The sequence below is a fragment of the Narcine bancroftii genome, chromosome 3 (genome assembly GCF_036971445.1).
Source record: "Narcine bancroftii isolate sNarBan1 chromosome 3, sNarBan1.hap1, whole genome shotgun sequence".
Taxonomy (NCBI): domain Eukaryota; kingdom Metazoa; phylum Chordata; class Chondrichthyes; order Torpediniformes; family Narcinidae; genus Narcine; species Narcine bancroftii.
In genome coordinates this window covers 276575751-276590455 of record NC_091471.1, presented here as the reverse complement: position 1 = coordinate 276590455, position 14705 = coordinate 276575751, and the positions used below count along the sequence as shown (strand labels likewise).

Sequence of the window (14705 nt, the reverse complement as noted above, 5' to 3'; positions counted from 1 at the left end):
TGGCTAGTAAGATCCAATGACTGACATGGAGACAGGAAGTGGAATTTGTGGGCAAGTTAACAAGCAATAGTTCTCAAGCTTGAGAAGATGCAATGAGGCAGAAACCAGATGTTCAAATTATTTAACAGCTCAAGTTTCTGGTGATTTGGGCCCCATTCTTCAGTGGTACACCATCGTAATGACGGTTTCCCAACAAAGGATCACATCATTTGCATTTTAAAGCTGAGCTCTTGACTGAAATCAGAACTCATGTTAATAAGTACAACCTAGTCTGATAGAATCAATTGAGTCATAGAAATTTCAGTAGAAATAAAGACTATTGACAAGGAGAGCAGAGCAGATAATTCTACAGGAGGGTGAACATGGCGGTGGATCAGCGAGGGGCTCAGTGGCTAAGGGACCCACACAAGCTGCGGGCAATGTGTGGTCGGGGAACCACACAGGCTGCAGGAGACTGGTTCTTGGGAACCAGGATTTGAGAGGGTGCTGAAGGCAAGAAGGACTCCTCTAGGGCTTTGGCCACAGAAGGCTCCCTGATCATGTTGGAGCTTTGGATCTGGAGCTTGGGTTGCCAATGCATCGAAAAGGAGTCTGTGTGGCTGCAGAGACTGTGGCTGCACTGGAGGCGAATCCACAGAGACCCAGTGACTCTGAAGTGACTCTCTTTTGCTTCCTTTTCTTACTGTAAGGAACACTGGGCGACTCTAGTGGTGACTTTCTATCTGCCATAAGGCAGGCAGAAGGCAATTTCAAGTAATACATTTTTTACGTCACGACAATAAAGGAATCTTGAATTGATTGAAATCTCTTTCCCTCCCCCCCTCCATTTTTCCACAACTATGAAAACAACAATGAAGATGAACTTCAATCTAATTTCATTTTTCATGTGCAATCAAATTTTCTTAAATGAACATGGCTGAAAATGACTTTCTGCATCCCAATGACTGCACGGAAACAAGACTCCCCAGTTAAACCAGTGTGCCTCATTCATGAACACCTCAAATCCCGGCTCACTTTCCTTTCTGAAAAGGTGACTTTAACGATTATTTTCTTTAGATGAGGCCTCAGCGATGGTTCCATTAACAGAATTCCAAACTCATGAGTCACCAGATTGTCCTTTAAGCTCCATTGCATTCTCAAAAGAGCAGGGGACTTATTCCTGATCAATATTTAGCTCTCAGCTTTAACATTGTTGGCATCATTTATCAGCCAAAATAAATCATTGCTGTTTATGCAATCTAAAGGATCAGAGGTTTCACAATAATGTTTGGCAACCAAGGTAGTCCTGGAGTCTGAAACAATTGGCTGGAGAAATTCAGGGGGTCAAGCAAATGAATTATCGACTTCTTGATGAAGAGTCTTGGCCTGAAACTTGGACAATTTCATTTCCCCTCCTAAATGCTGCTCGACCCATTGACTTCCTCCAGCAGACAATTCTTTGCTCCAGATACTAGTGACCGTATTCCCTTGTGTGTTGAGGTCTCCACTGAAAACCATTCCTCACCACCCTTCTTCAATATTTGGAGTTCAGAAAGGTCAAAGAGTAGGGCAGCATGGTTAGTGTAGTGGTTAGCGCAATGCTGTTACAGCGCCAGCAACCAGGACTTGGGTTTGAATCCAGCACCATCTGTAAGACGTTTGTATGTTCTCCCTGTGTCTGCGTGGGTTTCCTCTCACTATTCAAAATTTACTGGGGTTGTAGGTTCATTGAGTGATTTTGGGCAGCACGGGATGAAAGGGCCTGTTACCATGCTGTATATCTAAATTTAAATGTAAAATAAAATAAAATATCCATCTACATTGGTCACACGATGGCTGAAAGTGAGGTAATGTCTGTGGTTCATTGTCATTCAGAAATCTGATGGTGGAGGGAAAGAACCTGTCTTGTGCCGCTCAGTGCTCATCTTCAGGCTCTCGTACTCCTTCCTGATGGTAGCAGAATGAGAGGGCATGGCCTGGGTGGTGAGGGTCCTTGTAGATGGAAGCTGCTTTCTTGAGATGCCACCTCTTCTAGATGTTCTTAATGGAATAAAGGCTAGCATCCTTGATGGCGCTGGCCAAGTTCACAACTCTCTGTAGTCTTTGTCTGTCCTGTGATGCAACCAGTCAGAATGCTCCTTGTGGTTCATCTGTAGAAATTTGAAAGAGTCTTTGAGGACGTGCCACATCTCCACAAACTCCTCATGAAGTATAGCCATTGGCAAATGTTCTTCTTGATTGCATCATCATGGCGACCCCAGGATAGATCTTCGGAGATGTTGATCCCTCAATGGTTCATGTCCACAATCAGTTCCTTGGTTTTGCTAATGTTGAGTGCAAGGTTGTTGTTGTGACACCACTCAACCAGCTGATTTATCTCCCTCAAGCATGCTTCCTCATTGCTTCTCTGTTGAAGGATCGCAGATCCCAAATGTTAACTGTTTTATTCCCCACAGATGCTGCCTGATCTGCTAAGCTTTTCTCATATTTTCTGCTTCGCTTTCCTAGAATGTGCATGTTTTTATTATTGATTTGGGTCACATTTTTATAGACAGTGACTGAATGAAGGCAGAGGCGAGACTGAAAATGCTGGATTCGTGAGTGAAAAAACAATCTGCAGGAGGAACTCAGTGAGTTGAGGGACATCCAGGGGAGAAAGAGAGTGGTCAACATTTTGGGCCAGAGAGCACTGTCAGTCTCGATGAAGGGTTCAGGCTGGAAACATTGCACTTTCTTTTTCTGCTGCTGCTTGACCCCTGAGTTCCTCCCGCAGGTCATCTGCTTTGCTAACTGAATGAAGAGCAATCTTCCACTTCCGATTGGGAGGGTTCAGAGAGCACATCAACTTAAGCATCTCCCTCATACCTCCTGCATTATTGGTCATAAAGCATTACTAATCATCAAAAAAATCACAGGTGGCAATGAGGAAGCATACAGGATGGAAATAGATCAGCTGGTTAATTGGTGTTACAATAACAATCTTTGACACAACGTTATCAGAACTAAGGAACTGATTGTGGAATTCAGGAGAACACAAACCAGCCCTCATCGAGGGGTCAGCAGAGGAACGGGTAAAGAATTTCAAGTTCCTGGGTGTCAACAGCTCTGAAGATGGGACCTCCGAGTTGATGCAATCATAAAGAAGGCTAGCCAGTGGCTGTACTTTGTTGGAAGTTTTAGGGGATTTGCCATGTCACCAAAGACTCTTGCAAATTTCGATAGGTGTACGGTGGAGAGCATTCTGACTTGTGCATCACTGTCTAGAATGGAGGTCCCAATGCTCAAGGCAGGAAAAGACTGCAGAGAGTTATGAACTCAGCCAGTGCCATCATGGCCAATGGTCTCCACTCCATTGAGGACATGTACAACCGGCTATGTCTGAAGAAAGCAGCCTCTATCGTCACCCAGGCCATGCCCTCTTCTCATGCTACCATCAGCAAGGGAGTACGGGAGCCTGAACATTTAATTGTACAAAAACAGCACCTTCCCCTCCGCCATCTGAATGGACAATGAACCCCAGACACGACCTCACTTCCTCTTCTTTTACACTTATTTATTTACTTATTTTTAACATGTAACTTGAAGCAATTTTTGAAACTGTAATGTCTCCGCAAAACAACAAATTTTGTGACGTTCATGACAATAACTTCTTATATTTGTCAGCCTAAGAGTAAATGTCATTTTGATCTTCTAGTTGGAGTTAAATCAACAAGAATAAAATTTAACCATGTATAAGAGGAAAACATTGCTTTCAAAAGCAAAGATAAAAGTGGAAGTTGGAGTTTGTTGACTGCTGTAATTTGTTGACTGCTGCTATTTTCTCTCTGGCAGTGTCTCGGAATTCCTCATGGGTGAGGTGGACAGCACCACTCTGTTATCATTGCCGCCAACGGAGAAGTGCAGGGTGAGTGTTTGGAATGAAACTGGGAGCACAAGGACCAGCGCGTGTGTGCACAAAAACTGCTAGAAGGTTCTTTGTCTCATCTTTAGAAATAAGAACATAAGAAATAAAAGCAGGAGTTGGCCATCCTGCCCATCGATCCTGCTCTGCCATTCAATAAGATCGTGGCTGATCTGATGATGGGCTCATCTCCACCGACCTGCCTTTTCCTCATATCCTTTAATTCCCCACTATGTAAAAACCTTGTCTTAAATATATTTACTGAGGTAGCCTCCACTGCTTGAATGGGGAGAGAATTCCATCCACCACCTTCTAGGCAAAGCAGTTCCTCTCTATTTTAAATCTACTACCCTAAATCTTGAGGCTATTACTCCTAGTTCTAGTTTCACCCAGCAGTGGAAACAACTTACCAACCTCTATCTTAATTATGCCTTTCATAATTTTATACATTTCTATAAAATTTCCTCTCATCTGAATTCCAGCAAGTGGTCACAGACGACTCAATCTCTTCTCATAGGCTAATCCCCTCACCTGGTGAATCAACCTGGTGAACCTCCGCTGCCCCACCTCCAAAGCCAGTAAAACTGACTTCTAGAGGAGCTTTATAAATTATTGAAACAGAAGGATAGGGAGTGACCTCAGAAAGGATGGTATTCTCTTTGAATCTGTCTGCCATCTCCCAAGGTTTACAGTTCCACATGTAATCTATCAAATGGGATTATTTGCGGTGCACTGTCTTTAATTTGAAAGCTCAGTGGCCTCCTCGTGTCCCCATGTTGAATGTACATAAAGCAATTAAATAACAAGATGGTTAATCTGGAAATGACTGGGTCAAAGCAGGGTCACATTTCACACTCAGACTTGGTTATTTCTCGATGGAAATTTTAGTTTTCTTTTTGCAATTACTTTTGGTACTACCCAACAATGAAACTGTAATCACTCTTTAAGATGATCACTGATTAGGATCTAACTCATATACCAAGGAACTACAAAATCTAAGTCTTGATTTCCCCCACTGTAAACACGGAATTATATTAGACATTTACTCCAGTTTAGAAAGGAGATATTATAGAATCACAGGCAGTAGCAGCACACAAAGGAAAAAATAAAACATTATGCTGGAGAAGCTCAGTAGGTTATTTAGATTATACAGTCGAATCCTCATTATCAAGCACCTACGGGGATCGCGGATGTCACATTTGCGAATTTTCCAGTTGACTGAGACATGCGGTTACAGTGCCTAACTAATACACCTGCATTAAGAAGACATAGTTTAAAAGACAAAAGAAATGTAAATTAATTTGAAAAAAAATCAGTATTGTAGTATTTAATAATGTAAAGTTGACTTTAATCCCAAAATTTAGAAAATTTAAATTCGAACCCAGGTTGCTGCTATAACAGCATTGTGCCAGTTTCTACGCTAACCGTGCTGCCGTCATAATTAACCTGCCCTTCTCCAAGAGCAGGTTATTGAAACTTTATTCAAACAGCTCCTGCGGGCGGGACACGATTAGGGCACTCTGCTAGCTGGATATTTGCTCCTCTCTTTACCAAGGGGATGTGTGTTGTTTCGGAGTTCATTTACTTCTACAATTTTAAACTTTTATTTGAATTTTTATTTAAAATTTAATTATTCTTATTTATTTTAAATGTTGTTTATTTATTTATTTATGTCCTCTTTATTTTTGCTGGTTGTTTGGATTTCCAGTTGATTGAATTCTGAATAATGAGAATTCTACTGTGATATATTAAATAGAGGTCTACAAAATTCTGAGAGGCATAGATAGGGTGGAACAGCCAGCGCATTTTTCCCAGGGCGAGAATACCAAAAGCTAGAGGGCATGTGTACAAAGTGAAGGGAGGAAGGTTTAGGGGAGACATCAGGGGGTAAGGTTTTTTACACAGAGAGTTGTGGGGGCCTGGAAAACCTTGCTAGGGATGGTGATGGAGGCTGGAACATTTGGGCAGTGAAGAGACTCTTAGACAGATACATGGATGGAATTAAAATAGATGGTTATGAGGTAGGAAGGGTTTAGATTTTTTTGATAGGAATATATAGTTCAGCACAATGTTTTATGTTCAAATATATATAATATCGTTTATAATAATTATATATTATAGTTAAGCACTCCCCTCCAAGTCCTTGCCCCGGCACATGGTGCCTAAAGCTCCATGGAAAACAGAACAAAAGCTCTGTGAGGACAGAAGAGCTACAAGGCTCCGTGTTCATCTTCACTTGCGAAGGAATGGGCCATGATGTTATTGTAATTACTGTGTATACAGACATTTGTGACTCAGCACACTAAGAAGTTGTTTGTTTCCATTCTAATTTTTGCTGTTCAGGCCAACTGCATTACCTCGCACATTCCATTCAACCATCTGTTTTGGCACATTCAATTAATTTTAAATCCCCTCCTTTCCTCCCCCCCCCCCCCCCTCCCCACTTTCAGTGAGTTTCAGATTAATGCTTTTCTCTGTGGGCAAGGATTTAATCTGAAATCTGAAATCGATGCCTAGCCTCCATTTGTGATGCCTACCTGTTGGCCTCTCCAATTGGGGGCATGGTCCTTTTTGTCCCCCCCCCTCCCACCCCCACCCCCAGGGGTGTGAGGAGCTCTACACCATTTACAGGCAGAATATGTAAATCCCTTGCAAAGTTCAAAGTTCAGATTTATTGTCAGAGGATCTACATGACATTATTTTTCCTTCAGGCAAGGCAGAATTATCACTTATTAGTAGTGCAAAACTTTTTCTCAAGAAGATATGTATACATGTAAACAAATAAAGAAGTATAAACAAACTTACTGTGAAAAACAGAGAGATTTAAAAATAACGGTATTGACCCTTCCCCTGAATACAGTGCCTCAAACATCACACTGGGACAGCGGAATGTATAATCTGGCTTCTGGAATGCAGAGGACTGTTCCCATTCAACCATAATAAAATCCATATAAAATATAATAAAATCCATATAAAGACATCTTAGGCCTTTTCCAACTCAGCTTCTATGCCTATGAAGGTGACCTGTCAGTAAAGCCACAAAATATTACTGCCTGACCTGCTGAGTTTCTCCAGCTACTCTCTGTTTGCATAAACTCTGACCTTGCTGGTGTAAAGGAATAAATAGTTACTCTAAGGGAAGAGGGAAACTATTCACCAGCTGTGTGCCTGCTCTAAAGATTCTGAAACCTATATGACCATATGACAATTACATGGCGTACAAAAATTCAGGGGGAAGCTAAGTGGAGCCAGGTCTGGGAGGTGGTTGGATGTGAATCCATTGCTTCTGGGTTTCTTCCAGAATGTTGCCAATTGGAACATGACTGAGAATTAAGAGAGTTGACAGTCTCAGGTATTTTATAATCCTTTCTAAAAATAGATTGTTTTGTAGTTGTTTATTGTTTTTTCCTGTCTTCATTGAAGTTTCAATGTGATTGATCAACAATATTTTTTTCCAAAAGTAGACTTTATTCACAATAAATTATTTACAAAAATAAAAACCATTCAAATTCTTTTCACACCCTTATCGTACATTCATTCCCATCACTCTACATTGTTACATTTGTTTTCTCAATACCCCATTGGCACCCTCCTCTGTTGTTTGAGGGACTTCCCCTTGGTTTAGCCCATCAATGCCCAGTAATGGGAGGGCTCCAGACTGTGGTCCTTCCCCACAGCGCCCTTTTATTGGCTGCTCCAAACCTCAGCACACCCCTCAGTATGTACTCCTGCAGTTGGCACCATTCCTGGACTGTCTTCTCCATGTGTTGAAAGGCCAACAAATGTTGAGCAGACCTAAGTGCCTATTTCACCAAGTTGATGGTTTTTCAGCAGTTCTGGATGTTTGACTGTGTGCATTCCCGGGAAAAGCCTATAGATCAAAGAGTTCTCTATCACGCTGTTGCTGGGGATGAACCGTGACAAGGACCCTTGCATCCTTCTCCACAGACTTTTGGCAAATCCGCATTCAGCAAAGTGGTGGGAAACCGTCTCCACTCCATCACAGCAGCTCAAGAACAACGTGCATGGTCGTTGATGTTTGTTCATCAACAAACTTTCCTTGTCAACTAGCTGACTACATAGTTCCATGGCTACATCTAACTGACACATAATACAGCATGACCTTTCAGTCTCTTCCTCAAAGTTACACAAAGTAAACTACAGTCTGCTTTGGCCAAGAAGTTCTTCAAATGTTTTACATTTTTATAAAGATAACATGCGGACTCCTTTGCTGCGTCCTCTCCATTTCTCCTCCTGTGGCAGTGTGATGAAACTCACAAGTGCCATTTACGTTCTGCTATATCAACCAACTAGCCATTGTTTCTGCAGAAACTAAGGGCTGGGGGGTTCTGATATCCAGTTCCAGTCTTGATCAGTGATTCCATTGGGTGTGGATCAGGAGCAATTGCCTCATTCCTTTCTCTCCTCGGGGATTGCTAGCACCTCACACCCGCTTCTTGTCTGGGTTGGCACAATGCTGTTGGTCCTGCAACCATTCAGTGAGAGCTTTTACTTGGGGATGTCGTCTCCCTCTTCTCTTTAAGGTGAGCAATTTACAAAGATTTATCTATGTTTTGGGACTAGAACTCCAGCAGACTACTTCAGTTATGTTGCATATGTCTTGTATTGTAGAGAATAGGAAGTCAAGTTTAATGTCATCTGATTGTACAAGTACAACTTGCCGAAACTGCATTCTCCAGTCCTTGGTGCAAAATATGCAAGCACACACCCAGACATAATACACATACTGACAAACAATACATATGTAGGACAAGTGTTAATATATACAAATAAATGAATAAATATTGTTTTGTAAATATGAGAGTCTTGGATGGTCAGTGCAAGCAGTTCCTTTGGTCGTTCAGCATTCTCACTGCCCGTGGGAAGAAGCTGTTCCTCAGCCTGGTGGTGCTGGCTCTGATACTCCTGGATCTCTTCCCCGACGGGAGCGGCTGAAAGATGCTGTGTGTGGAGTGGAAAGGGTCCTCAATGATTTTACTCATCCTCTTCAAACAATGATCGTGGTAGATCACATCAATGGGGTGGGGGGGTTGGGGGCGGGGGGAAGGAAGACTCCAGTGATCCTTTCTGTCATTTTTATGATGCTGTGGATTGACTTCAGATCCTTTTCTCTGCAGCAACTACAGTGCTACTGTGATGCAGCCGACCAGGACGCTCTCGATAAAGCTCCTGTAGAAGGTTGACATAATGGTGGCTGGTAGCCTGCCTGCTTCAGTCTTCTCAGTTTCATCAGAGCTCCCTCCACCGGGTTGACTTGTTTTGAACAAGTTTATTGTTTATTTCATTTGGTCACAAATCAATTGGTTATTTGAAAGCACCCTGTAATCAGGAAGTTGTAGTAGAAAATGACCCTTCGCACAGGTCTAAAACCTCACATTGCTTCTTCCCCGGGTCAATAAGTGTGTATTGGTTCCAATATATATATATATTTTGCATAATATGTAGTGTTATTACCTTTTTATTTTTCTTTGGTTTGATGACCTTTGATTTGAGGGTGCCATTTGCAGTGTCAGTTTTATTATTCGCATTGAAACACAGTCCAAAACTAATTACTTCCTGCAGCACCATCCTGTTGCCTCTCTAATGGGTGATGCTGATTGGGAGGGTGGAAATTGTATGAGCTGCAATATACCAAATGAATGATCTAAACATTAAAAAAAACATGTATTATTTTATTATCAGCTTGAATATTAACCCAACACTTTATCGATAAGTCAAAAATACACGATCTTAAGATTTAGCACAACACTATTACAGCGCCATGATCTGGGTTCGAATACAGTCCTGTCTGTAAGAAGTTCTCTCCGTGACTCATGTCTGTTTCCTTTGGGTGCTCTGGTTTCCTCCCAACCTCAAAAAATGTACAGGGTAGGTAAGTTCATTGGTTACATGGGTGTATTTAGATGGAAGGGCTTGTAATCATGTTGCATCTCTAAAGTTATAAATTTAAAATTTAACATGGGAACATATGATACAGAAACAGGACAAAGCTCCACCATTCAATTAGATATTGCCTGATCTGTTACATTCCCGCACTATTCCCATCTCTTTTGATGGCCATTCTCATATCTTTTGATGTCAAAATACATCAATTATTGCCTGGCTTCCATAGGATGAAGGCATTTCTTCACACCTCTGTCCTGAATGTTTGACCTCTTACTTTGATGAAGGGCTCAAGCCAGAAATGTCAGCTATGTATCTCTGCCTTTACTACATAAAAGACATTGTTTGACCTCCTGAGTTTCTCCAGCATTGTGTGTTTTTACTGAATGTGTATATTGATCTGTTGTGTGTATTCGTTTCAGTTTGTGAATAACCCTAAGGAAAAATATGAATGCAGGCAAAAATGGTGATACAGATCAAAAACACAGAGTAGTTCTCACAGTATTTCAAAGCAAAAGATTGAGTCATGATTTGGAGAGAGCCTCGGTGGGAAGGGTTTGTCTTTGCTGGAACTTTTGAGAGGTTCAGATCCAGAGTTCAGTTTTAAACTTAAATTCAAGTTATGAAACTGAATATAAACCATTGGCAGCTGTCACCTTCCCATTTTATTCCACAGAGCAAGTATTATGTCACTATAACTTGTCTATCTCCAGATCTTATTCCCTATATGAGGAGAATTATCTATGGCTGGTGTAGGTATTAGCATTGTTCTTTAGAGAAATAAAAGATTCAGCAACGTTGGGAGTTTTTTGGCTACATCGGACTTTATATAGAGAAGATAAATGACCATCTTTATTGGTCATATTATTAACAAAATGTTGGACTAAAACTGCACTTGTATCTCGTAATGCAGTGGTGGTCCATACTGAGATGAATCTAGCAGAAGCTCAAGGTTGCTTCATTTACTTCTCCCAGTCATTTGGTTTATTCAGCAAGGTATAAAAGAAATTGTCTTTGTCTTTTCAGTCAATGGAGAATCTGTATGGTGGGATTGCTCTGCCAGGTGACTCAGTCCAAGTGAAGGATGAGTTCAGTGATTCAGGTAACGTATTATCTGTGTCATTTTATTTGTGAGTGACTTTTCCAACATGGTAAAAGAAGAGTTGAAGAATGGCTGTGGTGGGTTAGAATGGCACTTTTAGCTTGTGGAAAAGACACTTAGGACAGGTGAGCACTTCACATTGAGTGAGCTGATATCATTGACTGTGTTATTTCACAGTCACAATGACCTCCGTCGTCAGAAGGCAGTGAACCTGTGAAATTCTCTAACTAGTAAAAACACTGAAATGTTGAAGGAATTCAGCAGGCCGTGCAGTGTCCATAGGAGGAAATAACTGATGTTTCAGGCCTGAGCCCTCCTGAATGGTGGAGAGGGAGGAGGTGTGGCTGCAAATGGAGCTTCTCCTTCAGTCACAGGTGGGAAAGGAGGAGTGGATGACAGAGTCATGGAGGGAGTGGTCCCTACAGAAAACAGAGAAGGGAAGTTGCGTCTGGTGGTGAGATTCTCCAGGCTTAAATTCTCAAACAGAACAGACAGAGACCAAGTTGCTGAATATATTTAGTAAGGAAATTGATAAATATCGAGGAAGAAGTGGCAGGCACCTGAAGTAAAAGGCTGGGGAAAAGGGGCAGGGGAAGGAGCACAGACCAACAGACAAAAGGTGTGAATTGGATATGGATGGGACACAAGAGAGAGGAAAGGTGAGAATTAACTAGGGGGGTTGTTTTTGGCTCTGTGGAAGCAGACCTGGGGAAAAGGGAAAAGAGAGAGAGAGTCAAAGGAAAGATGGGGAGGAGAGGTTTAACAGAAACCAGAGAAGTCAATGTTAATGCCATCCGGTGTGAGGGTGCCCAGATTGAAAATGAGGTGTTGTTCCTCCAATTTGTGGGTAGTCTCAGTCTTACAGTGCATGAGACCATGGGAATTGAAATGGTTGGCCACTGGGAGGTCCTTGCTATTGCAGAAGACAAAGCAAAGATGCTGATTTCCCAGTCTGCGCCCGGTGTAGAGAGGTCACAAAGGGAGAACCGGATGCAGTAGACGACCCCTGCAGATTCACAATTGGAATGTACTTCTCTTAGAAAGACTGTTTGGGGCCCTGAATGGTGGAGAGGGAGGAGGTGTGGCTGCAAATGGAGCTTCCCCTTCAGTCACAGGTGGGAAAGGAGGAGTGGATGACAGAGTCATGGAGGGAGTGGTCCCTACAGAAAACAGAGAAGGGAAGTTGCGTCTGGTGGTGGGATTCTCCAGGCTCAAATTCTCAAACACAACAGGCAGAGACCAAGTTGCTGAATATATTTAGTAAGGAAATTGTTAAATATCGAGGAACAAGTGGCTGTACTGATATACGCTGCTGCCTCCGAACTACAGTTAGGGAACACGTGTACTATGGATGCACTCAAGCCAAACTAACGGATTGTGGATTGTGGTCCCACAAAGTCTAATTGAAGATTTAGGGTAAAGAATCTCAGGGTAACATGTAGGTACTCTGACAATAAACTTGAACTTGATGAGAAAGATTTCTGACCTTCCAATAGCCTCACTGCAGAGAATTAAGGTGACTATTAATAATCAATAAACCTCAGTCAAGGAGGAGTAAAGCAGCCCTAATGTTTTGAGGAACCAAACGTCTCCTGTGATCTGTACATCCATTTACCTGAGCTACTGTAACAAAGTGTGTTGTTTCTCATTTTGTCTTCTGTGTTTGGATTGCAGGTTGCCCATCCACAGAGGAAGTAGACATAATTCTTCAGCGGTCTGAGGGTGGAGTGCAAGCCGCTTTGCAATATGCCAAAAATGTCTCCAAGTACATGAAAGACCTGATAATCTACCTGGAAAAAAGAGCGGCTTTGGGTGAGGACTGCTGAATTTCTGACGACAGAGGTCCTGGTGACTGTCAGCTCACTCAATGTGAAGTGCTCTATGCTTGTAAACTCTGAACATTTAACTTTAAATTTTAATGATACATCATGGTTGAAGCCCATTCTGGCCATTGAAACCTGTATCACCCAATTACATCCAAATAACCTAACCACACCGCATATTTTGGAGGCTGAGATGAAACTGAGCACCCGGGAAAAGCCACGCAGGTCATGGGGAGAGCATACAAACTTTTTCAGACAGCAGTAGATTCGAACCTGAGTTGTTGGCGCTGTAATAATATTGAGCTAACCATTGAAATGACTCTGCTGCCCCAATCAGCACCATCAGAATTATGACTTTTGACCTTACCTCGAGTTGACCAATCAGTTCCTAGATGAGGTTAAGATGAAGTCAGCTTTGATACAGGGTACACCATCTGAGATGTCGTCCAGTTCTCATTTCACAGATGGTGTCTAAATGTTTCTAATATTTTCTGTTTTGATTTCCACCAGCATCTGCAGTTTTATTATTCATTTTTATTCCAAATAGCTGAATCTGGCATGGACAAAGGATTCAGGAATGTTATATCTTTAAGATGAGGGGGAAAGTTTAAGGGAGATTTCTGAGCAACCCAGTTTTTTTTCACAGATGGTGGTGGGTTCTGGAGCATGCTCCCACGACCAGATACGATTGGAGTGTTGAAGGGGCATTTAGACAGGCATATGTTCACTTTAAATTGGCATCACGGTCAGCACTAAACATCGCGGTCCGAAGGGCCTGTTCTTCTGCAATACTGTTCCGTGTTCGATAGTGTGGAGAGATTGATGCCTCAGGGTGCTGTTTATTTTCAGCAGGTACAGAGACTTTCAGGGCTTTCTTTACTGTTTCTTACTTACTTTCATCATCTGCCTCCTATCCAACCATTAGCTTTGGACGTCTCCACAACCACACACCCAGGGTATCTGTCTGACAGCTCCCCCCTCTCCCGAACATACGCCCAACCACTGACCATTTGCCCAATATCTCTCCCCCACCCCATACAAGCCATCTCCATCTCCCCAGACCTACCTTCACTTAAGTGCCCCATAACTCACTTTCTCCTGACCCATCCTGGTAAATCCCCTGGGACATTTGTCATTCCACGACTTCATTTTGGGATGTGGACAAAGGTGGCAACTCCAGCATTTATTGCCCATCATTAAGTGTCTTTGAGATAGAGTTGCTGAGTACTTCTGGGGAAGATGCTCCCTCAGTAGTGGAGGGGAAGAAGTTCTGGGATCATGACCGAAAACGATGAAGACCCAACAATATATAGTAAAACCCCTGGTGTCCAGAATTCAAGTAAGCAGCAGCCTCAAGCAACCAGCCAAAAAAAAATCAAGGATCATAAATATAAAAAAATGTAAATAGAATAAAATCGTAGGTAAAAAATGCTCACATTTAAAATTGTAAAAGTTTATGTTCTCTGAAGTAACATATAAACGTTGGTGAAGATGGATATAAATATCTAGCGGAGTCTACGTCATGCTTTGCTTGTAGTAGTTGTTTGAATAAAGTTGAGTGAAACAGCAATGGTGTCTCCTTATCCCTGCTTAGTAAGAGTCACCCCATTCAAAGGCTTTATCCTTAAATGTTGGGGAGGAGGGTTAATTATGAATAATGTTATTGTTCATCTTTCGGGCAGCTCCGTGGAGGGAAGGAGCCTGCAGATGCAGCAACAGTTAAAGGTTTTCAAAGTATGTGTCTGAAAATAAAGTAAAATGCTTTAACCTTTAAGGTTTTTATGCAAGTGAAGTTTGTTCAGTGTAAGTACAGCAGGGTATTTTTGTCTCTTAAACTGTTCATTCTTAATGCGGGTGTATTAGTTAGGCTTTGTCAGAATAAGTCTCGACCAACTGGAAAATATGCTTATACAGCATCTACCAATCCCCAAAAGTGCTGGATACCAGGGTTTTACTGTACGTCTCAGTCAGGACAGGTGGGCATCTCGAAGAAGGA

At 42.0% G+C, this 14705-nt stretch overlaps 1 protein-coding gene across 6 annotated transcripts in view; it reads left to right on the top strand.

Annotated features, from left to right (window-relative positions):
* LOC138758813 (rho GTPase-activating protein 45-like) overlaps positions 1–14705 on the top strand; it is a 171551-nt gene that overhangs the window by 108372 nt on the left and 48474 nt on the right. For all 6 annotated transcript variants that reach the window (XM_069928204.1, XM_069928206.1, XM_069928203.1 and 3 more), the window contains 3 exons: positions 3811–3883; positions 10811–10886; positions 12561–12698. In XM_069928204.1, coding sequence (XP_069784305.1) covers positions 3811–3883; positions 10811–10886; positions 12561–12698 — 287 coding nt within the window. The remainder of the gene's footprint in view (positions 1–3810; positions 3884–10810; positions 10887–12560; positions 12699–14705) is intronic.